The sequence below is a fragment of the Polychytrium aggregatum genome, assembly GCF_025602895.1.
Source record: "Polychytrium aggregatum strain JEL109 chromosome Unknown BJ171scaffold_108, whole genome shotgun sequence".
NCBI lineage: Eukaryota > Fungi > Chytridiomycota > Chytridiomycetes > Polychytriales > Polychytrium > Polychytrium aggregatum.
Window position 1 is genome coordinate 138,244 of NW_026516310.1, and position 19,913 is coordinate 158,156.

Below are 19,913 nucleotides of genomic sequence, written 5' to 3' on the forward strand. Positions count from 1 at the left end.
TTTGCTGCTTCTCTAGAGAGCTGTGTTTGCTCAATGCAGTGCATGATGTCAGAGAACTTGTGCGCCTATGTGTCTATCGATAACAAGCCCACATCGACCAACGCACCGATAAAAGTCCCTCGCGAAGGTTTATTCGCAGAAACCCAGTGCCCAGCCCCAGAGCGGTATTCACATGGTGCCATCCTCAGCACCGAGGCAACGCTCGGATAGCCAGCTAGTCTCAACTTTGGAAACGACCCTCGGAAAGAGCCAGCGGCTGTTGGTGATGGCACAGGCGCGCCCTTATGATGTGCGGGCTTTGCCGTCAAGCTACATCTTCTCCAGCCCCATTTCGGTCGTGAGGTCAGCGTTCATCATCTGTGGCTCCCAGCTGTGACTCCAGTATGTTATCGATACCGTCCGCTCTGTTGTGACAAGGGCCTTGCATCGTTCGACGTTGAACATGCGAATGTTGGTTGCAGCGCAGACCTGGTAGTGCGGAGAGATGTTGCTCCAGTCGTACGGAAACACAATGTCTGCGGGGGGTGGGTGGGGTGGAGGTGACAAGTACTGTCAAATGTATGCGTGGGCGGCCTCTCGATGCGAAGGGCTGCCCGATCGGTGCCGATGGATCGCTCGATTATATGCCGATCGACCGCTCGATTCCACCCTGCAAACCCTTGGGACATGATGCACACACGGCTCAACGTCATGGGACTCACTCAGTCGCTGCCTACCTGCATCTGCGATGAATACCGGCTCTCGCTGAGCCAGAGGCAGCTGAATATAATTCAAAAAGACTCGATGGAGCATGGCAGGACCGGTGACATACTCGGCGTTGACGCTCAGCCAGGGATCTCCATGGCTGCGACGGTGCTCCATGGTGTTCATGATGTCTTGCAGACAGTGCATCCAGTAGGAATGATTGGGCTTGGATGCCATCCAGGCATTAGGCAGGCTGTGCTGCCACCAGGGACTGATCTGAGTGCCCATCTGGCCCAGAATCAGCTCGCGACCTTCCACCAGGTCGTCAAGGGGCCTCAGGGACTCCATGTCGAGGTCAGCATAGACTGGGGTACCAAGTCATCGATGGCCATCCAATAGTTGAGCCAAACGACCGGGTCATTGGAGTCCCATCAAGTCCAAGACACGACCGGCATCACCAAGCACAGATACATGTCAGGTCAGAATACGAGTGGAAGACGATCAGCTGGGTTAGAAAATAGCCTCACTTGCCTCGTGGGAAACAGAGACCCAATCGGCGTCCATCTCATCACTGCATCGAGAGACTGGCACCAAACGTCGTCTGCCATTGACAGGACACACCCAGATTCTCCGAGTCGGTCGGCTCGATGCGTTCAGCTCTCGCACATCGCCAACAGCATCGTATGATCTTTGGGCCAGGGCGGCTCTGGACAGCGGGCACCACCAGCCGCCAGCCGCCATCCCGCTCTGACGATTACCTCCTCCGTATTTATGCATGTAGATATATCGGGCTGCGTCAGCGCGCATAATTGGCTTTGGAAGCGAGTCATAGGTGCTCAGGAACCACGGATAGTGGTGACTAACGAGATTGCGGTTCTCCTCATCGGTCCAGAGGATATAGGTCCAATTCGGATGGTTGGCTTTCCAGGTGGCGGACCAGTGCTCGAATTTCTGGAAGGATGGCAGGGCGCGATTGTCCGGTCGAGCGACATGACATGGCGAAGAGAGCGAGGAGGTGAGGAGAGAGCGTGTTCGAGCTGCATCGACAGCAACAGTGGCAGTGGCCGATTCGAGTGTGCATTGGCCACGGGCGGAACGATGATACTCGCAAGCATAACGCAGGACGGGTGATATCGAGAGTCACTCCGCGTGCAATCGTCAGCACCCACGCAGCGACACGAACCGTGGGCAGGCAATCTGTCTTCCAGCTCTGGTGAATGATCTTTGGAAACGGCCGCCGCGCCTCGTCGAGCATGTCGGGTGTCGACTTTGATATGTAGGCGACATCAATCTTGCGGAAATGCGGCCGCAGATGGATCACGATGAAGACCACAGCAAGGACGATGGTCAGTCTGCTCAAACACCGCAGCACCGGCCGATACAGCCGCAATTCATTGACGGCGAGCAGCTGGAGAATCACGGGCTTGTGGCCGATCTTGTAGTATTGCGGCAGCAAGGGTTTCATGGCTGCGTTGGCTCGATGGCGGATCGGGGTCGTGGAATAGAATGCAGGTCAGGCGGCAGAGTAGCTTGAGAGGAAAAGGCCAGAATCTCTGTCGTCGAGAAGAGATCCGATCGGACAAGGGCGCTGCGACCGCCGGACGAGACTGATACGCAGGGAGGATATGATTGTCGGAAGCCGCGACTGCCAGGAGCAAGCAGCGAAGAGGCCGAATCGCGCTGTGATGCGTCGATCGGGCGCTGTGGTGGAAATCGGGTGGATGCCGGTGGCAAACGGGCTCTGCAAATCGATCCGACCGGGCGAGGAGGCCGTCCCTGGCTCAGGCGAGGCCGGACTGGCTGGGGCCAAGATCGAAACGATGGTGTTGCTTGGGGCGGCGGGGTTTCCCGCCATATTTTCGGGATCCTGGCATCGGCGCAGAGCGCCGCTGTTTCCCGCCGCTCCTCCAAAGGCTGCATATCCTGGACCGACGGCATCGGCGGGGACAGGACGGTCTGTTGAAAAGGACAACTCTTGAGCACACCGCACGGCCGTGTCGGTTCGTGTTGGTGTGTGTGGCATGGCCGTGCATATCTCGGATCAATGCCATGGGCGACGGCAATGGTGCGCCATGAAGAGTCCATGACTGTGCTGGTAGATGATTGCCGACGGCGATCCAGATCCAAATCCAGATCCAAATCCAGATCCAGATCCAGATCCGCAGCATGGCGCATCACACCGGGTCCAGCACGCAGCACGAGTCACAGCCGGAATCAGTCCATGGAAGCCTCCATGATGGACATCTCTCTAGGGGCGCAGCCCCGATTCGTCCTCAGTTCCGAGAATTCAAGAGCGGAAAGGGCTGTCGCGAGCCCACAGGCGGAGGGATGCTGTTGTTGGGTGGCCAAAGATCCACCCGGGTCTCTATTTGGGCTCAAATCATAGTAAGTCGGCGTGGCCGCCTCGTTCGCCCGGCACGATCAGATCAGGGTTTCGGCTCGGTCACGGAATCCGACTTGGCTGGTTCCGCCGCAATCACTCTGCCAAACATCGGTCCTTGCTCGATCCACAACCGGTGGTTTGACTCGGCAGCTTCCTTGTATGTTCCGTCAAAACTGCCCATTTGTCCGTCCAGCTGCCCGTCCTGATAGAGACAGAAAGGGTTGCCTTCATGGGGCCATGTCCAGCGATGCGTCGTCCAGGTGATATCGGTCGACCAGTGGGTGACGTTGAGGGTCTTCGTTTTGCCAGCAACATCGTGGCGATCAAAGACGAGTCCTCCGTTCATCCAAAACGGATGGCCAGTGTCGTCCTGGTGGAAGAGACCGCCACATACGCCGTTGTCGGGGGCCAGGTACCCGGCAGCCCCACCGCCATGGCGCTCAAAGTAAAATGGTTGCCGCATCATTTCAAAGGCAATCCAGAACAACTCCTTGTCGCCTTTGGTGTTAGATGGAGAAGTAAATACCGTGTGGGGTGAGTGATGCGAGTGTCAATACTCAACCAGGTCAAGAAGTCTGGTCGAGTTGCCGAGCCGAGCCAAGGAGTGGAGATTGCGTCTGGAAATGCAACCGCACTCGGAGTTGCTGCTGGTGATCTCGTGCCCCGGCAATCTCGTCACGCTCATGCAGCATCACAGTACGCTTGCCAAGGCTGATCTTACGACAAACGCATTTGGACGAGGCAAGATCTAGATCTCTGCTCGCATCCGAGCCGATCTTGCCGCCAGCGAATAGGTACCCACCATAAAAGGCGCTCCAGAGCGGACCACGGAAGTGATTGCCGTTCAGCAATGCGATCAAGAGGAGCTCGTAGAAGTTCTTGCTCTTGTCGATGGCAACAACGCCCGAGTCGACCTCGTGGTCGCTGAGGCCCAGGTAAACTCGGCTGTTCTGCGTCACGTATTCGGATGGCGGCCAGACCAGCTTCCGGAGCATCTTGAAGGGCATGTTGCGGCCCTTGGATCCGGGGTTGTGTGTGGTTCGATCACGGAAGAGATAGATGCCGGTTTGCTGGTATCCCTTGAACCGGAAGATCGCCTTGGGGTCCTGGAAGAACAATATGTCGGCATCGATCAGGATGGCCTCCTTGAACGAGCTCGCCATCAGGGCGTAGGGCTTGTACGCAAAGGTGGTAACGGCGACGGCGACGGGGTCGATAAAGTCATTCAGGTTCTTGACCACGAGATTGGGGATCTGGGCGAGGAGCTTGATGTTCTCGGCATCCTTGGCCGTGCCGACGCTCGTGTAAAAGACCTCGATTGGGAGGGTCGAGTTTACCGAGAAGCGAATGCTGCGAACGGTATGGTAGGCAAACTCAAAGTGGCCCAGACCGCAAGTGAGGACGATGCCCTTGTCGACGATGTAGGAGTTCCTCATGCTCTGGATCGACTTGAATTGGCGCTTTCGATCGATGAAGGGGAAGAGGCGCTCCTCGAGCTCCTGGATGGCAAGCCGCAGCGCAGGAACGTCTGGATCATGGATGTTGGCAGCACGCACAGGGAAGCCGACGAGCTCCTTGTACAGCGACATATGGCGAATCAGGCCGTTGTAGTCGTTCAAAGCAAGGGCGGATTGCTTCTCGGTGCTCCATCTGTCCAGCAGCTTGGTGATGCCCTCGGCACTGGGAACCGGAGCTGGTTTGGTGGGGCTCGGTTCGGGTGGGCTTGGTTCGGGTGGGTTTGATTCGGGGAACTGGTTCTTGTCCTCTGGCGTCGAGATCGGTTTGAAGCCCATGACGAAAAACAGTGCCACGACCGACAGGACAATTACGGCGACAAGCAGCCTGAAGCGTCTTGTCGAAAGCATGATGCAGCGACGGTGCCGACGAGCGGTATCGGGTTGTTTGGGCTGGTGGAGGAGGAGGGAGGAGGGATGGATGAGCTGGCGATGCTTCTGTGGAAAGCGTTGGGTGCTATCGGGCGGGAATCAAGCAGGACAACGGATCAGCGAGACGCTTGGAGCCCGGGGGATGAGCAAGAGGACGACCGAGTCGATGTCGGATGGATGCGATGGATGCGATGGGACGACCGAGTCGATGTCGGGTGGGATGGCCAAGTGTTCCAAACCAGCCGATGGGCGGCGGCAGCGAAAACGGCTTCCAGCACGGGTCTTGGCCCCGGCGCGAGGACTCCCTTGTGCGATGCGCGTGTGCGCCCTGGGCGGTGGCACAGCGTGGCCGTGGCAGTGCGCGCCCCTTGCGATAGCGTGGCACGGACGCGTTGCGTGCGCCGCTGTTGTTGTCGCCGCCTGTTTGTGTTGCCGCCGCCGCCGCTTTTGCCCGCCGCCACTGTTGCTGCGTGCCTTGCCTGCACGCCCACGTGCCAGCCGGATGCATTCGATCCGCCCGCCCGGCTGGATCCGGCACCGTCGCCGTCGCTCTCGTCTCGCTGCCGTCGTGTCCACACCCAAGCTCCACCATCTTCCAAGCGCAACCACGCCGCCGTCGCCAACATGAAGGTCCTGATGCGTGCTGCCGCGGCGCTGCTGCTGCTCTGGGGTACTGTGCAACCGCATGCATTGCGTCTTGATTCTTACGGATCCGCATGGGTGTGCGTCTGTTTGCCCGTCATCATGCATCGAGCTGCGTCGACTCACTCGGCGCCAAACCCATTCCACAGCCCTGTCGCTCCAGACCGCCATTGCCCAGTCTGCCGACATCAATACCCTCAACCGAGCGATCTATCAAGGCATCAGTGTCAGTGGATGCACCCGGATACTCAACGCCTCCGGAACGACAGGATGTCAGAGTGCGTCTCGTTTCTCTTGCTGTTGCTCTCCTGTTTGCCTTTCCCCTGGTCTGGATGCAAACAATCATGACGGTTCCGATGCCATTGCACGGAGCATCTGCTTGGAAATCCCGCCAAGCCGCTCGAGGGCCAAGCGCACATCAGACTATTCGATCCAGTCGTGTCGATGGGCTGGAGCACTGACTCGGTGCCTCTCCAATATCATCATCCCCGACAGCCTTCGGCGCCGTTGGCGTCCTCTACATGGCTGCCACCCAATCCGACGTCGATGGCTTCTCCTCAAACACCCCTGCTGGAAGCTATGCCGTCGTCCTGAGCTACAGTTTGCTATCCAGGTATGCTGTTGAATTCCGATGGCCGTGTCTGCAGCGACGAGAAGAGACAATCGCGCTGTAGCTTTATTCTCATGCCATCTCCATCGCCATCGCCATCGCCATCGCCATCGCCATCTCCATCGCCATCGCAGCCAGAATCTGCTGACACTCCGAAACTCGGGCAAGCTCGCGGGCGTTATTCTTATCAACAACGGAACGAGCGCCCAGGTCGCTCCTCCCCTCACTGTCTCGGCCGACTCGACGTGCCCCGGCTGTCAATTCGGTCTCTATGCCAACGACGGCCCATACTATTCGTGGAATCCCAAGGTTCGGTGGTGTCTCTGTCTCTGGGCGGGATTCGTCTGGCCGTCGCTGTCGGACCCAAATACGCGCACACAAGCACTCTGCATCATATGGTTGACTCTGACTCTGATGGATCCGATCAACCGACAACGATACCGTCGTTTGTTCGATTCGGCCCTGCTCGCGCTTGGGAATTGCGTCTGCTGCATTATGAACTATTTAGGGAAGCGGATTGATGTTCCAGAGCTTCGACTATCCAATCGTTGCCATTTGGGCACACGATCCCGGGTCTGTCCAGAGTCTCGGCACTCTGGTCGAGGTTCGTGATGCTCCTGGTTGGCTCATTCTGCTGTGCTCCACGAGAATGGGGGTTGGGTTGGGTTTGTGGAAGTAACCGTCCTCCTGGGTCTCGCCGTCGTCAAGGCCACAGCCTCCAACCAAGCCAGCGGATATGCGCAAAATCCGCTCTATTATGTGCAATTCGACGCAACCATGTCGGCGGCTGTCGATGCGGCAACATGTCTGAGAAGAGGTACATTCCCCCTGCGAGCACATACTCTGTGCATATCTCTATACATCCGCCTTCCCACAACCGCCACCCACGCTCTCTCTGGGTGGACATAATCTGATCTATTTGCTGCCATTCAGGCACCTGTGATCCGATCGGAGATCATTCGGTCTGGTCGACGTTCTCGACCAACATCACCCGAAATGACGGCAAGGGAATCATTGTGGTCTCTTCTCGGATCGACAGTGTTTCCTTCATCCACGATTTTTCGTTTGGTGCCGATGCCACCCGTGCCGGCCTTGTCGTATCGATGGCGATTGCAGACGCTCTGTCAAAGGTCTGTCCGGCGCTTGCACCCTGCCGTGCCACTGCTGGAGGAATGGTCGTCTATCTTACTCGCATGGCAGCAGCCAAGCGCTTTCTGGCACTAATCGCAGTCTGTGCACTGGTTCATAGTCGCCCACGCCTATGTACCAAATGGCCAAGCATGTCCTCTTCACCTATTTTGATGCCGAGTCGTGGGGTCTCAGCGGATCGGAGCAGTTTCTGAACGACATTTCGACACCATTCAAGTGTCTTGTCAGCAACCCATCAGCGACAACGGCTGCGTGTCCATTCACCGGCATGAACTGCAGTCAGCCGTGCTTTGTGAACACCGAGTTTCAGCGCCTGGACTCCAGCAAGATCGAAGCCTGGATCGAGTTCGACCAGATCGGCAACCTGGATCAAGTCATCAATGATTCCGGCCCGAGCATCTCCAGCAACATCTACACCCACATCAATGATGCCTCTGACGCGGCCACGTTGCAACTCGAGAGCATGTTTCTCAACAACCCGAATCTGCCGCCTGTGTCCTTCAACAAGTCTGGCCAGGTTTCGGTAACGATCCAGACCGCGCGATCAGCCACAAGCAACCTGCGGCTTCCTCCATCCAGTGCCATGTCTCTGCTCAAGCGGCGGAACGTACCCAGTATCGTCTTTGCTGCTTACCGCGACAGCTATCCAGAGTGAGTTTTCCTCCGATACCCGAACTGCCTGTGCCGCAGTCCCCCTGGTTGATCCATCCCGCCTAGTATATGCGTCAAGTCTGGTCTTGCACTTGCCAGCACCAACGACAGCCGCTCACCGCGTCTGTTGCTCAGCTACTTCCACAGTGAATACGACAACGGCCTTGCCTGGAACAGAGCCCAAGTTGCTTCGCTCTGTGCCTTCGCCAACGCGACTGCCCGTAATGTCTGGACGCTGGCCTCTGGCAACAACACCACTGCTCCTCCGAGCGTCAGTGTGAACTGCACCTTGGTAAGCTGGGCATCGCCCATGGCAGGCACGTTGCTTGTGAAGTTTGGTTCTTTCGCGGGGCCATAGAGTTGGCGTGCTTGCTCACGTTGTTGCTGGGCCTGGCTCACCAGCCGATTCTTGGCGATGGCTGCGTAGGGAAGACTGCTAGTGCAATGCATTCTTACTTTTATGAACACTGTCTACACCCCTTCGCCTTGAATGTGTGTGTTCCTGCTATGTCTCAAAGGTGGCCAGTCTGCTGGACTGCATGACCCGAAACCTCTCGTGCAGCACGCTTCAACCACTCTGGGCTAATCAAAGTAAGTACAGCCTCCAGACGGATTGTGCGAGAGAGGCTTGGATTCCGCAGAAGCAGTGGTTGTGAAGAGCGAGCGCAGATAGCCCCATGGGCGGTCTATGCTCGGTTTTGGTGCATCTGCTTGTGACTCGGCCGTCGGTGCCGATACCGACGTTTACTTCAATGGCATGCCCAAGGCCGCAGCCAAACTCGATCTCACGCTCGCTCCGGTCCTGCTGCGGCTGCCAGTCTCAGGTGTGCCGACGACGAGCTCGGACTACGCCTCGGCCTTCCAGTACGACCAAAGTCTCCAGCTGATGCCCTACATGATCAATCAGTTCATGTTCAACATCACGGCCACAAGCCGCATATCCAACTGCTCAACGAGCCAGGACTGCAGTTATGCGAACGGCTACCAATGCATCGCAAATAGCTGCATCATGTCGCGCACGCACTACCACTACGCCTACAGTCCAGGTATCGCCAAGGATCCGAACTCTGGCCTGTGGGTCGTGGCGGATGCAACCAAGCCTACCTGGACTGAGAGCCGGTAAGTTCTTGGAAATCTCTTGGCCTTTGTGTCCGCAGTCAAAGGAGCCGATCGTGTTTTATCCTGAAGCGCCAATGAAGGCCAGGTCAGACTCTGGCGCTCCCACCGCTTCTTTGGCTGACTCTGTCGACTCTGTACGGCTGGCCGCTGTCGCTCAGATGGAACAACATACGCATTCGTGTCTTCAAGAGCTCCTCGCTTGCGTACCAGTGGATCGAGTTGGTAGTTGGTGTGGTCCTGACAGCCGTCACCGTCGCGGCAACGCTCTGGGCACGCAAGCTGGTGAACAAGCACTTCAAGACCGATTAGTCGATCTCGCCCGCGACTGGTGCTGCCATGCAACGTATGAGGAGGAGGCGGAGCTGGATGCAGCGTACTCAAAAATGAAATAGACACCCTGCTTTGAGCCAGGGCTGTCGCTTGTTTCTGGGTCCTGAATACACCCATCGGTTGCTGCGCTACGATGCTGCAGTCCGAGTCGCTGTACAGTATGGAACCGCGATCTCAATGTAATTGTGGAGGCCAGCGGGCAACGAGAGGACCGGACTGTGTGGATCTCTCTGCGGCCTCCGTTTGGCACATGAGCAAACGGGGCGCCACACCCGCTTCCATGAACATGAAGTATGTGATGGCTTGCGTCAAGTTGAGCCATAAGAAGGGCGATGTGGATGGCGACGGTGCGCTTGAATTGCTCAGAGTACCGAGCAAACCGCTGCCTCCTGGGACTAGATGCATTGCCCTTGCCTTGACGCCATGACACATCGCCAGCGGTGAATGGCGGTGCTCTTGGACACACTGGCGAATGGTCATGGCCAGTGCGCGATGGTATTGGGAACAAGTTATTCGGTCATTGACCAATAACCAAACGAGAGCACACCCAGATGGCAAGCCAGTGCCGGCCAGCTTGACTGGAACCGCGCCGTGGCCAGCCACACGGGTGGCTCGATCCGTCGTGCAGCCGGCTTTTGCGAGATCTCGTCTTCTCTGCGGCTGCCCGTCTCGATTCCTCCTTGATCCGCAGAGGCCCATCAACGCACCGCCGACAGCGAGACCTCACCGAGCAGCGATCTGCGCAGACACCCCGCCGACAGCCGAGTACCCAGAGGCGCTGTGTACGATCTCTCGTTTCTGCGCTCCAGCCGATCACTTGCAAGGCTCTCTATTAGCCAGCCGCCCCGCTACTTCGATAAGGGATCGACGACACTCCGACCCTCGACATGGCACCAACGCCCGAAACATCGCACCCGCCCAAGACCGCGGATCTGGGCTTCTTTTCATCTGGAGCCGAAGACCCGATGCTGGTCGACGGGCCCGATCAAGCCACAGAGCCACCTGCGGCAGAGCTTGAGGCAGCCCTGCCGGCCGCTGACCAGGATTCCGAGGCCGTCGCCGGCACGAGCGCATCGTCCAGGGAGCGACCCGAGATCTTTGCGCCGACGCTCGGCGAAATCGAAAGCGACGAGATCACCAAAGTGGCCAGCCTCAACTGGGGCCTCGATCTCGCCGACGAAAGCATCCGCTTCGACACCGACCTTGCCCGGCGGATCTGGGAGAGCGAGCTACTTGGGACAGACTTTTCGCTCAAAAAGATCATGCTCCTGGAATACAGCCAATACCTCGAAAGGGTAAGCTGGCTCTGCATCCGCCACCGACAGCCGCAATATGCAATTCTGCTCTCGCTGTGCATCAGATGGCCTGTGGATACGGGCCCCGTGCAGAGCGGCTGACCTGTCGCTAACCTCCATTTCCATTCCAGTATCTGTGGCCCGGTCTGAAGACCGAGGAGACCCTCGACTTTCACGTCCTCTCGATCATCGTCATCATCAACGAAAAGTTCCGAGAGCGAGTAACCGGGGTCTGGGACGTCGTCACTGCCGACAAGGCCAAGTTCGCGTCATTCTTTGCGCATACCCTCCGGCTCATGATCAATCCCGAGGGTCTGTCGCTCAAGGTCGAGCGTTTCTTGGTGACATTCCTTATCAATGCCTTTGCATCGCTCGAAAACAAAGTCATCCGCTCTGTGTGCCAGCCTCTGGTTGGCATCGGGATTTGGGTCTCGCTCGCCGATGGTCGACGAGAACTTGAGTTTGGGCGCCATCGCCCGATCCAGGACCTGTGGAAGAAGGCCGAGGACCAACTGAAAAAGTCAAAGAGTAAGGCAGCGACTCTCCCCTTGCAGACAGAGCCAAAGCCATGGGGGTGGATGTGATGCGCATCCGATCTGCTCCGTCTGCTGTGCAGCTGCTGACCCATCTCCTCGTTCCGGCCGTGGCTACACAGACAAGCCCAAGATCCAAGCTGAGCGAGTGTTCTTTTCCAGGCTCGTCCAGCACTTTTACGATATCCTTGAATCAATCCCAAAGGCGGGCAAGACGCCCAAGGATACGGTGTTGTACTGCGAGCGCTTCCTTGAGCTGATGATCGACATTGAGGCTCAGCTTTCGACCCGCCGCTTTGTCAACGTGCTGCTCCATGATCACCACTTTGTGGCTATATGCCAAGCCAGCGCCCTTGCGAGTCGAGGACGAGAAACCCAGCACATCAACCGCGATCTGAGAGACTCTTTCAGCCGACACGAGGCCACCGAGGACGGTGATCTGTTTGTTCAGCTGTTGGACAAGCTGGAGCACTACACAAAGTTTGAAATCGATGACTACAAGGGCATCGCGCTCTCTGACGCCGACATGCTCAACCAGCACTATCGCCAAATCCACCGACTACAGAAGCTGGCATTCGCAAAGTACCGCGATGTGCTCGAAGAGTTTGCCCTCGCCAACGTCGGCAGCATCGAGTCGCACGAAGGCTTCACGAAGCATTTTTCCAAGCTCGACCACGAGACCCTGATCAAGTTCTGCCGGGACATTGGCGTGCGCGCGGAGAAGCTTGGCGGTGGCAAGTTCTACAGCAGCGAGTTTCTGTGCACCGTCTTGGAGCGCACGTACTGCAAGCGCAAAAGCCAGATCGAGGCGATCAACTCGACGCCTCTCTATCCCAACGAGGTACGTTTGCCTCCAGCGAGGCTGTCGAGTGGCGGGTGACGGATGCCCAGGCGCCATCATGGCGCAAACGTCAACGTGCCGATCGTGAGGACCAAATCACACAGTCTTGCGGTTCCTCCCAGGCTTTGCCTATTCTGCGTAGCCTTGTATCCGCTGCGCGGGAGTCCACGAACCTGCCATCTTGTGCATTTCTGACTGACTGCCGTTTACCGTCCCTTTGGCTCAGATCGCTCTGTTCGATGAGGTCACGGTACCCAACGAGCAGTATTTTTCGAACGACCACTGCCTGGCGATCCCGAAACTTAACCTGCAGTTCCTGACCGTACACGACTACCTGCTGAGGAACCTCAACCTGTTCCGGCTCGAGACCACGTACGAGATCCGCCAGGACATTGAAGATGCTGTGCAGCGGCTCTCTCCAAAGTACAACCCGGACGCCGGCAACAGCACCTCGACCGTCTTTTCTGGATGGGCTAGAATGGCGGTTCCGGTCACAGAGGTAAGCGAGGTGGTGGACGTGCTGCTCACTACGGGGGTGCCTGCGGGTCCAACATCGCGCTGGAGCGGTGGCTCGATGATGCTCATCCTATGTCGTCGCTCTCAGTTCCGAATCCGAACTGTCTCGGAACCCAAACTCGGGGAGGTCAAGCCGGCATATGTCACCGCAGACGTGAGCTTTTCCCTCCAAAAGTACTCCGAATCGATCCAGCGTGAATGGGACACGCTCCGGCCCCATGACATTGTCTTTTTGATCGGCATCCAAATGGAGCCTGAGCTCTTGGGCTGGAACCAGCGCAAAGAACGCCAGAGCAAGACCCGTGCCGGTACCAACTTCCGACGAACGTTCGGCATCAAGTACATTCGCGGCGGTGAGGTCGGCGATTTTGTCGACGACAATGGTCGGCCCCTCGACGAGAGCGCTGCCCTCCCTGGCACCAGCGACGGCAGCGGCGACAGCTTCACTCGCAAGCCTTTCAGCGAGCGGCCCAAGCCCAAGGGCCACCGCCGCAATCTCCGCATCTTCCTGGACACCAACCAGTATCAGCTCGATTTGCATCACCAGAAGCAAACTGGCGCTGATGTGTATGGGACCCTGAACGTTCTCATGCGCAGAAAGCCTCAGGAGAACAACTTCAAGGCTGTGCTGGAGACTATCCGCGACCTGATGCAGAGCGATCTCGTTGTGCCCAACTGGCTCGAAGACATCTTTCTCGGATACGGAAACCCTGGCAGCGCTGCCTGGAGCGAGATGCCGGAACCCGTTCGCACGATCGATTTCCGCGACACCTTTCTGGACTGGAGCCATCTTGCCAGCAGCTTTCCGGGCAAGGTAGGCGGCGCACAGTGGTGATCTCGCTGAACAGCCAAGTGGCCCCTCAATTGTGCTGTCCACTAGCTCAGCCTTCTATCAAGCCGTGTGTGTCCTCGGCCTGTCTGGAATCGCGCCTCTGACTGCGATATCTTTGATTTCATCTGCAGAAACTCGTGGCATCCAGCGATGGCAACACTGACGACGATGGTAACATTCGCCCGCCCTTCATCATTACCTTCCCGCCTGGACTCTTCAGTCACAAAAATGGCAGCTTGGAGGCATCTGTCTCGACGGGTGCAAAGCGAAAGCTGCCCGAGCTGCAAGACCTCGATGAAAGCATGGATGTCGATGAGCCAGATCAAGATGGCCTCGCAGTCCGCACATACAAGCCGCTCAACATGGGTCCGTACCCCGAGAACATTCCAAAGAAAAACGCCGTGCCCTTCACATCGTCCCAAGGTAAGGGAGATAGGTCTCGGAGATCCAATGCCGACGATGCAGGAGGCACGACCGACTGCTGGAATGGTATCTGCCAGTACCCGTCTAAAGACGAGAACATGGGATTGATGTCAAAGGCATTGTTGTGTGGTATCGGCGAGTTGTCAAGACAGTTGAAGGTCGGCTATATGCCAGATAGCCCATGAAAAGTGGATTCAGAGTACTGATCCACATTCGGTGTTGACGCCATCGCTTCTTGCGTTCACAGTCCAGGCCATCCATTCGGGCACTTCGCTTGGCCTCACCATGATTGTTGGCCCTCCGGGAACTGGCAAGACCGACGTTGCCGTCCAGATCATCGCCAATCTCTATCACAACTACCCCGAGCAGCACACGCTGCTGATCACCCACAGTAACCAGGCCCTCAACCAGCTCTTTGAGAAGATTGCTGCACTCGACATCGATCCCCGCCACCTGCTTCGTCTCGGACACGGCATGGAGGAGCTGGAGATCGAGGGCGTTGCCGGCAACTGGGGCAAGGCCGGGCGTGTGAACTCGTTCCTGGAAAAGCGACTCCAGCTTCTTGCGGAGGTCGACCGCCTCGCGGCCAGCCTGGAGGTGCCCGGTGCCCACGGCTCCACGTGCGAAACGGCCGGGTACTTTTACCGATACCATATCCTGACACGCTGGGAGCACTACCTCAGCCAGATCAAAGATCAGGATCCCGACGAGGGCACCCTGCAGAAGCTTGTCTCGACCTTCCCGTTCGCCGCTTTCTTCTCCAACGCGCCAGAGCCGCTGTTTGCGAGCGCCAACTTGTACGAAGAAGCGCTTGACGTCGCGGAGGGGTGCTTCCGGCATCTCAAGAACATCTTTGAGGAGCTGGAAGAGATCCGTGCCTTTGAGCTGCTCAAGTCCAGCCGCGACCGATCCAACTATCTCTTGATCAAGGAAGCCAAGATCATTGCACTGACCTGTACGCATGCCGCCCTCAAGCGACGGGAGTTGGTGCAGCTGGGCTTCAAGTACGACAACGTTGTGATGGAAGAAGCCGCACAGATTCTCGAGGTCGAGACGTTTATTCCCTTGCTGCTGCAGTCGCCTGAGGAAGACGGCAAGAGCCGCCTCAAGCGGGTCATCATGATCGGAGACCACAACCAGCTACCCCCCGTCGTGAAGAACATGGCCTTCCAAAAGTACGGCAACATGGAGCAGTCCATGTTTACTCGTTTTGTCCGGCTTGGCGTGCCGACAATCGAGCTGGCTGCCCAGGGTCGTTCGCGCAGCTCCATCGCCGAGCTCTTCCGATGGCGCTACCACAGTCTCGGCGACTTGCCGTCGGTGTGCAACCGAGAGGAGTATCAGCGCGCCAACCCCGGTCTGGCGTTCGAGTTCCAGCTCATCGATGTCGGCAAGTATCTGAACAAAGGCGAGACCGAGCCTCGGCCACACTTTGTCCAGAACCTGGGCGAGGCTGAGTACGTGGTCGCCACGTACCAGTACATGCGACTGCTGGGGTAAGTTGTTGGGAGCAGGAGAGAAGGGCCTTGGCTGGTGCCGCTGGCGCCGTCACAGAGGGGCGGCTGCGTGTGGGCAGAACCGAGAGCAGTCCGCAGGATATCCTGCGGCGGTCGCCTGGCCCGCGCCAATCTTCATCAAACGTTGGCCCAGTGTTGCTCATGCGTCATTCCCATGCTCTGTTGTTGTGCCTTCGACCCCATAGGTACCCCGCAGAGAAGATCTCGATTCTTACGACCTACAACGGCCAGAAGGAGCTTATCCACGATGTTCTCGAGCGCCGCTGTTCGTGGAATCCGCTCTTTGGCCGCCCGGCTCACGTCTCAACGGTCGACAAGTTCCAGGGCCAGCAGAACGACTACATCCTGCTGTCACTCGTGCGTACCAAGACCGTCGGCCATCTGCGCGACGTCCGCCGTTTGATTGTGGCAATGTCGCGTGCCCGACTCGGTCTGTACGTCTTTTGCCGCCAGAAGCTCTTCCAGAACTGCTTTGAGTTGCAGCCCGTGTTCTCGATCTTTGCCAAGCGCCCGACGGATCGGTTGTGGCTCGTCACAGGTGAAAAGTATGGCGCATGGGACCGCGCCGCTGCCGAGCCGGTCGTGGTTCGCCAGGTCGCCGAGACCAGCGACCGGGCAAAGGATGGGCCTGTGAGCACCAGTAGCACCAAGAAGACCCGAACGCCGGCCAAGAAGTCAAAAGCTGGGCCCAAGGCTGCCGCCCTTGTTGCTGCCGATGTCGATGCCGATGCCTCCAGTGCCGCCCCTCCGTCGACTGGCGGTGACTGGAAGCCTGCTGAAGCCTGGAAGGAGCGCGTCTACGGCATGGCCGGGGTCGAAGCGATGGGCACGTATGTCCACCAGATGATCCAAGAGCAGCTCGCTCATCTCAAGGTCCAGCGAGACGCAGCCTTCCAAGCCGAGATGACCGTAGCGCAGCCTGAGGCTGTCGAGTCGACCGAGACCGCCGCTCAGGACGAGGGCGACGACGACGAGGATGAAAATGATGCCTAGTCGTGCGACCCGCAGCCGACTCTTTCTTTCGATTCGGGCATCGAGGGTGCTGATCGCGAGTCCTGCATCCCAATGCGGTGCGCAACGTGATTACAGCGTTTGTAAATGAAATGAGACACCCCCGTTTTTAACCAGGACAGTGTTTTTCTGGAACCTGAATACACCCACCCACTCATCGCATTCATGGCCAAGCACATCACCATCTTGATATCGAGAAACCACACTTTGTCCGGAGCTGTGCAAGCTGCCATACGCTGTGGGATCGAGACATCAATGCCTCAAGGAACATGATCTCGGTATGCCAGTCGATCATCGCCACAGGAGATCGACCGAGTGTATTCAAGACTGTGCTCCCGAAACCAACCAAAACCACTCGATTGCCAACCAGGACGGGAAACAATCTTTCTGGATAGACTGTATACAACCAATGTATTCGAGGGAGCTATGTGGATGGGCGGGGCAAGGAGCGTCAGACAACAGCCCGAGAGAGGTGGACAAAAACAATCAAGAATCGGATGGGTGGGTGGCTGGAAAGGGCCAGGACGGAGGCCAGGGCTTCTCGCAGCCGCATGTGGGCGATATCGTGGAAAGTCGCTGCGAAGACAGAACCAAGATTGTGGAGGGGGGGAGAGGGGCGATACCGCAATCGCTGAAATTCAAGCAGCCTCGGTCAAGGCGCCATCCTCGTCTTGCTCATGGGCAATCACCGTGCAGGTCCCTTCATCATTCTCGTTGTATGTATCGGTGAATCCGGCGTCGTTCGGGGGCCGAGGACTGGCCGCGGCCAGGCTTTGTCGGCGAGTGCTGCTGCTCTCACGTCGCCGATCAGCGCTGATGGTCTCGTCTTCGGCATAATCTTCCAGGTCGTATTGGTCCATGGAGTCAAACTCTTCCTCCTCAAAGTACGAGGGATCGTCAGGAGTCAGGTTGCTGAGGCCGCCTGTGCCGTCGTCGCTTGGTGCAGCGGCCCTGCGCTCCGTAGCCATCTTGACCCACTCGTCGAAATCAAAGTCTTCAAAGTCGACTTGGGCAAAGGGGTGATCGAGCAGCTGCGCAGCAGTCGAACGCCTCTCCGAGTCGCTGTATGGAGAAGGTCGCATGGTTGAGAAGAGCAGCCGCAATGAGCCCCATGGCCTTGCGTCGCCAAAGCCTCACGCACACACCCGGCCCGTGCAAAGAGCAAGAAATGAAGCGATCGAGTGCGTGGGGGGGGGGACGTGCAACCTACACGACAAGACAATCGTTGATGAATGCCTTGGAGGCTTCCGACAAACTATCCGGGATCGGGGGTGAATTGCCTGTGCCCAGCAGGTAGACAATGTTACCATGCACCTTGTGCCAAGGATGGATGCCCGTCAGCATCTCGAGGACCAGGCAGCCCAGACTCCTGGAGGATTGTGAGCAGATGAAATGCAAGTGAAACCGAGGCAAAGCAAAGCGATGCGGGATATAAAGCAGTGTCTCTGTCAGTATGAATGTGATATCCGCGGGCCAACAAATGAGATGACCCCGGCCCCTCAGGCAACAGGCACAAATGGAAAGCCATCACGAGCAACCACGATCCACAGTGCCTCGGGTACCACGGATCCTCACCAAATATCAATCTTTGCACCGTATCCTTTGCCTCGGGCGACCTCGGGAGCCATCCATGGGACAGTGCCCTGCATCGACATGTTTGTCAGGCGCTTGTAGGTGCGCTCAGTGTCTGTACAAGATGCAGATGGGATTCGTCAGGACCGTGCGCTATAACAACGACCAATCTCATACGAACGCTGTAATGGTGGGTGCCCAAGGTGATCGCGAGCATTCATCCACGAGGGACATGGCTGTCCAAGACAGAGTGCTTACCGGTTCGCTTGGAGATGCCGAAATCAGAGATCTTTGCCACTCCGTCAACATCGACCAGAACTGGGCAATAGAAGGGGCCAGACAGAAGTGCATTCCCAGTGAGTTAAACAAAGGAGGAGGATGGGGCGATCAGGGGGGGGATGTGTGGCAGCTGGGCCATCCAAATCGGCATCGTGTTTGGCGCAACCAAGCGATGTCCTGGCTGCATCTGTTGCGGCAGTCCTGTCAGCCACTCACCATTGGCACCCTTGATATCACGATGGATGATGCCCCTAGACGCCGGATAAAGTTGTGGAATCACCGCTTGTGTCAGACACGAAGCTGTGGCCTCGCTGGAGCCCCGCTGTAGCCTCTTTGCAGCAGAGCGCGGCACGCCCACCCTCCTGCACGAAAGACGACTGCGTTTGTACTTACTTTCCATGCAGGTAAGAGAGGCCACAGAGGATCTGCATGGTCATGTGGCGCGTGATGTCGTCGTCGAACTTGCCGTACTTGGCCAGACAACTGGCAATCGAGCCACCAGACACGTACTCGAGGAAGACGTTGAACGTGGTGGGAGTCACCTCCGACCCTGAGAAACATTGGCACATCCGTTCGTCAGGCACTCTGCTTCCACCGGACTCGACGAGCCACACATATCCATGCACGCGCACGCGCACATCATGCACATGCAGACGCTTACCAAGGTAGCGGACAATGTTGATATCGTCCAGTTCCTCGAGCAGCTCGATTTCCTTGCGGAGAGCCTCCTCCTTCTTGCGCTTCTGGGCGTCGTTGGCGGTGCCCAGCACGACTTGCTTCACTGCCATGATCTGGAGGGTATCCAGATCCAGTCCGTGGAACACACGGCCGTAGGCACCTTGGCCAATAAGTCGGCCTTGCTCCCAACGTATCACGCGCCGGATGCTGTTCTGAGGCTGCTCTGTCTGCGTCGCAGGCTCGACGCCACCGTGCTCGCCTTGATCACCCTCAGCGGCCAGGGCCACCTGAGCAGCCAGGAAGGAGTCCTCTGAGTCTGGGATGCTCGAGCGGGCTCGGCTCTGGCGGATGCTTGTCTCGAACACCGAGTCAGCCATAATAGATGAGCTGCGTCGCTGGATCGAAGGCGAGCCTTTGACAAACGAAACAGCGTCGACATCGGCGTCGACATCGGCATCGGTATCACCTGCAAGCCCGGCATCGGCGGCTCCAGGGACAAGAACGGTGTTGATTTTGGTGTCCGCGTCGGCATCCATGCCGGCGTCGATATCGCTAGCATCCTCCTCGCTTTCCTCCAGCAAAGCCTCGCGAGCACTTGCTCCTTCAAACGAAGGGCGACCCTTTGCCGATTCGGCACGCGACAGCAGCGAGGGTTTGCGCAAATGAAGCTGAGGAGAGGAGCGGTGGGTGCTGCCAATGTACTCGTTCAGGAGGCCATTGATGGAGACGTCCGAGTTGCTGCGACCAATGCCACTGGGCAGATCCAGCCGATAGATGCTCGGCATCACATCCGAATCGGCGCTCGGGAGGCGGCTAAGCTCGGAAGCGGCATCGTCGTCAATGTTGTAGCCGCGTGACTTGACTTCGATCGACGGTCGAGCCGCGCCGCTGTCCTCGGAAGTATTTCGCTGTCGGGCATTTTGGGCAGCAGTGCCTGCCCGACGGATCATGGAGGTACTAGT

General features: G+C 57.7%; 5 protein-coding genes across 5 annotated transcripts; 2 read left to right on the forward strand and 3 right to left on the reverse strand.

Annotated features, from left to right (window-relative positions):
* Positions 1–123: 123 nt before the first annotated feature.
* Positions 124–2,260, reverse strand: BJ171DRAFT_26494 (nucleotide-diphospho-sugar transferase). The gene is made up of 4 exons (XM_053106785.1): positions 1,868–2,260; positions 1,443–1,635; positions 717–1,049; positions 124–515 (listed from the first exon to the last, which is right to left on the reverse strand). Exons 1-4 carry the CDS (start codon positions 2,147–2,149, stop codon positions 310–312), a joined length of 1,014 nt encoding a protein of 337 aa, XP_052961906.1. The 5' UTR covers positions 2,150–2,260; the 3' UTR covers positions 124–309.
* A 753-nt stretch (positions 2,261–3,013) lies between these two features.
* On the reverse strand, positions 3,014–5,177 carry BJ171DRAFT_537075 (mannosyltransferase putative-domain-containing protein). Its single transcript, XM_053112874.1, has 2 exons — positions 3,870–5,177; positions 3,014–3,565 (listed from the first exon to the last, which is right to left on the reverse strand). Exons 1-2 carry the CDS (start codon positions 4,930–4,932, stop codon positions 3,111–3,113), a joined length of 1,518 nt encoding a protein of 505 aa, XP_052961907.1. The 5' UTR covers positions 4,933–5,177; the 3' UTR covers positions 3,014–3,110.
* A 368-nt stretch (positions 5,178–5,545) lies between these two features.
* On the forward strand, positions 5,546–9,615 carry BJ171DRAFT_573847 (Nicastrin-domain-containing protein). Its single transcript, XM_053113711.1, has 12 exons — positions 5,546–5,623; positions 5,745–5,873; positions 6,091–6,208; positions 6,340–6,514; positions 6,714–6,809; positions 6,914–7,022; positions 7,139–7,335; positions 7,455–8,005; positions 8,141–8,297; positions 8,524–8,596; positions 8,824–9,124; positions 9,283–9,615. Exons 1-12 carry the CDS (start codon positions 5,578–5,580, stop codon positions 9,431–9,433), a joined length of 2,103 nt encoding a protein of 700 aa, XP_052961908.1. The 5' UTR covers positions 5,546–5,577; the 3' UTR covers positions 9,434–9,615.
* A 501-nt stretch (positions 9,616–10,116) lies between these two features.
* Positions 10,117–16,620, forward strand: BJ171DRAFT_26528 (intron-binding protein aquarius). The gene is made up of 8 exons (XM_053106786.1): positions 10,117–10,749; positions 10,881–11,277; positions 11,405–12,123; positions 12,350–12,622; positions 12,728–13,453; positions 13,603–13,894; positions 14,142–15,390; positions 15,597–16,620. Exons 1-8 carry the CDS (start codon positions 10,342–10,344, stop codon positions 16,402–16,404), a joined length of 4,872 nt encoding a protein of 1,623 aa, XP_052961909.1. The 5' UTR covers positions 10,117–10,341; the 3' UTR covers positions 16,405–16,620.
* An 815-nt stretch (positions 16,621–17,435) lies between these two features.
* Positions 17,436–19,145, reverse strand: BJ171DRAFT_412716 (kinase-like domain-containing protein; the record flags this gene model as incomplete). Its single annotated transcript, XM_053107297.1, has 7 exons — positions 17,436–17,484; positions 17,633–17,791; positions 17,998–18,109; positions 18,253–18,312; positions 18,490–18,524; positions 18,667–18,823; positions 18,935–19,145. Coding segments are annotated over 7 exons (783 nt in total), but the record flags the coding sequence as incomplete, so codon positions are not given.
* Between the last annotated feature and the right edge of the window lie 768 nt (positions 19,146–19,913).

What these genes read in the sequence shown, in the direction of transcription:
- BJ171DRAFT_26494 (XM_053106785.1), bottom strand. Translation starts at nt 2,149, where the DNA reads ATGAAACCCTTGCTGCCGCAATACTACAAGATCGGCCACAAGCCCGTG. An exon ending in CATGCATAAATACGGAGGAG is followed by an intron (nt 1,050 to 1,442) that starts GTAATCGTCAGA and finishes TTGGTACCCCAG; the next exon opens with TCTATGCTGACCTCGACATG. An exon ending in GGTATTCATCGCAGATGCAG is followed by an intron (nt 516 to 716) that starts GTAGGCAGCGAC and finishes CACCCCCCGCAG; the next exon opens with ACATTGTGTTTCCGTACGAC.
- BJ171DRAFT_537075 (XM_053112874.1), bottom strand. Translation starts at nt 4,932, where the DNA reads ATGCTTTCGACAAGACGCTTCAGGCTGCTTGTCGCCGTAATTGTCCTG. An exon ending in GCTCTGGAGCGCCTTTTATG is followed by an intron (nt 3,566 to 3,869) that starts GTGGGTACCTAT and finishes CTAACACCAAAG; the next exon opens with GCGACAAGGAGTTGTTCTGG.
- BJ171DRAFT_573847 (XM_053113711.1), top strand. Translation starts at nt 5,578, where the DNA reads ATGAAGGTCCTGATGCGTGCTGCCGCGGCGCTGCTGCTGCTCTGGG. An exon ending in GGCGCTGCTGCTGCTCTGGG is followed by an intron (nt 5,624 to 5,744) that starts GTACTGTGCAAC and finishes CCCATTCCACAG; the next exon opens with CCCTGTCGCTCCAGACCGCC. An exon ending in CGGAACGACAGGATGTCAGA is followed by an intron (nt 5,874 to 6,090) that starts GTGCGTCTCGTT and finishes CATCCCCGACAG; the next exon opens with CCTTCGGCGCCGTTGGCGTC.
- BJ171DRAFT_26528 (XM_053106786.1), top strand. Translation starts at nt 10,342, where the DNA reads ATGGCACCAACGCCCGAAACATCGCACCCGCCCAAGACCGCGGATCTG. An exon ending in CGCCTCTCTATCCCAACGAG is followed by an intron (nt 12,124 to 12,349) that starts GTACGTTTGCCT and finishes CCTTTGGCTCAG; the next exon opens with ATCGCTCTGTTCGATGAGGT. An exon ending in CAGTACATGCGACTGCTGGG is followed by an intron (nt 15,391 to 15,596) that starts GTAAGTTGTTGG and finishes TCGACCCCATAG; the next exon opens with GTACCCCGCAGAGAAGATCT.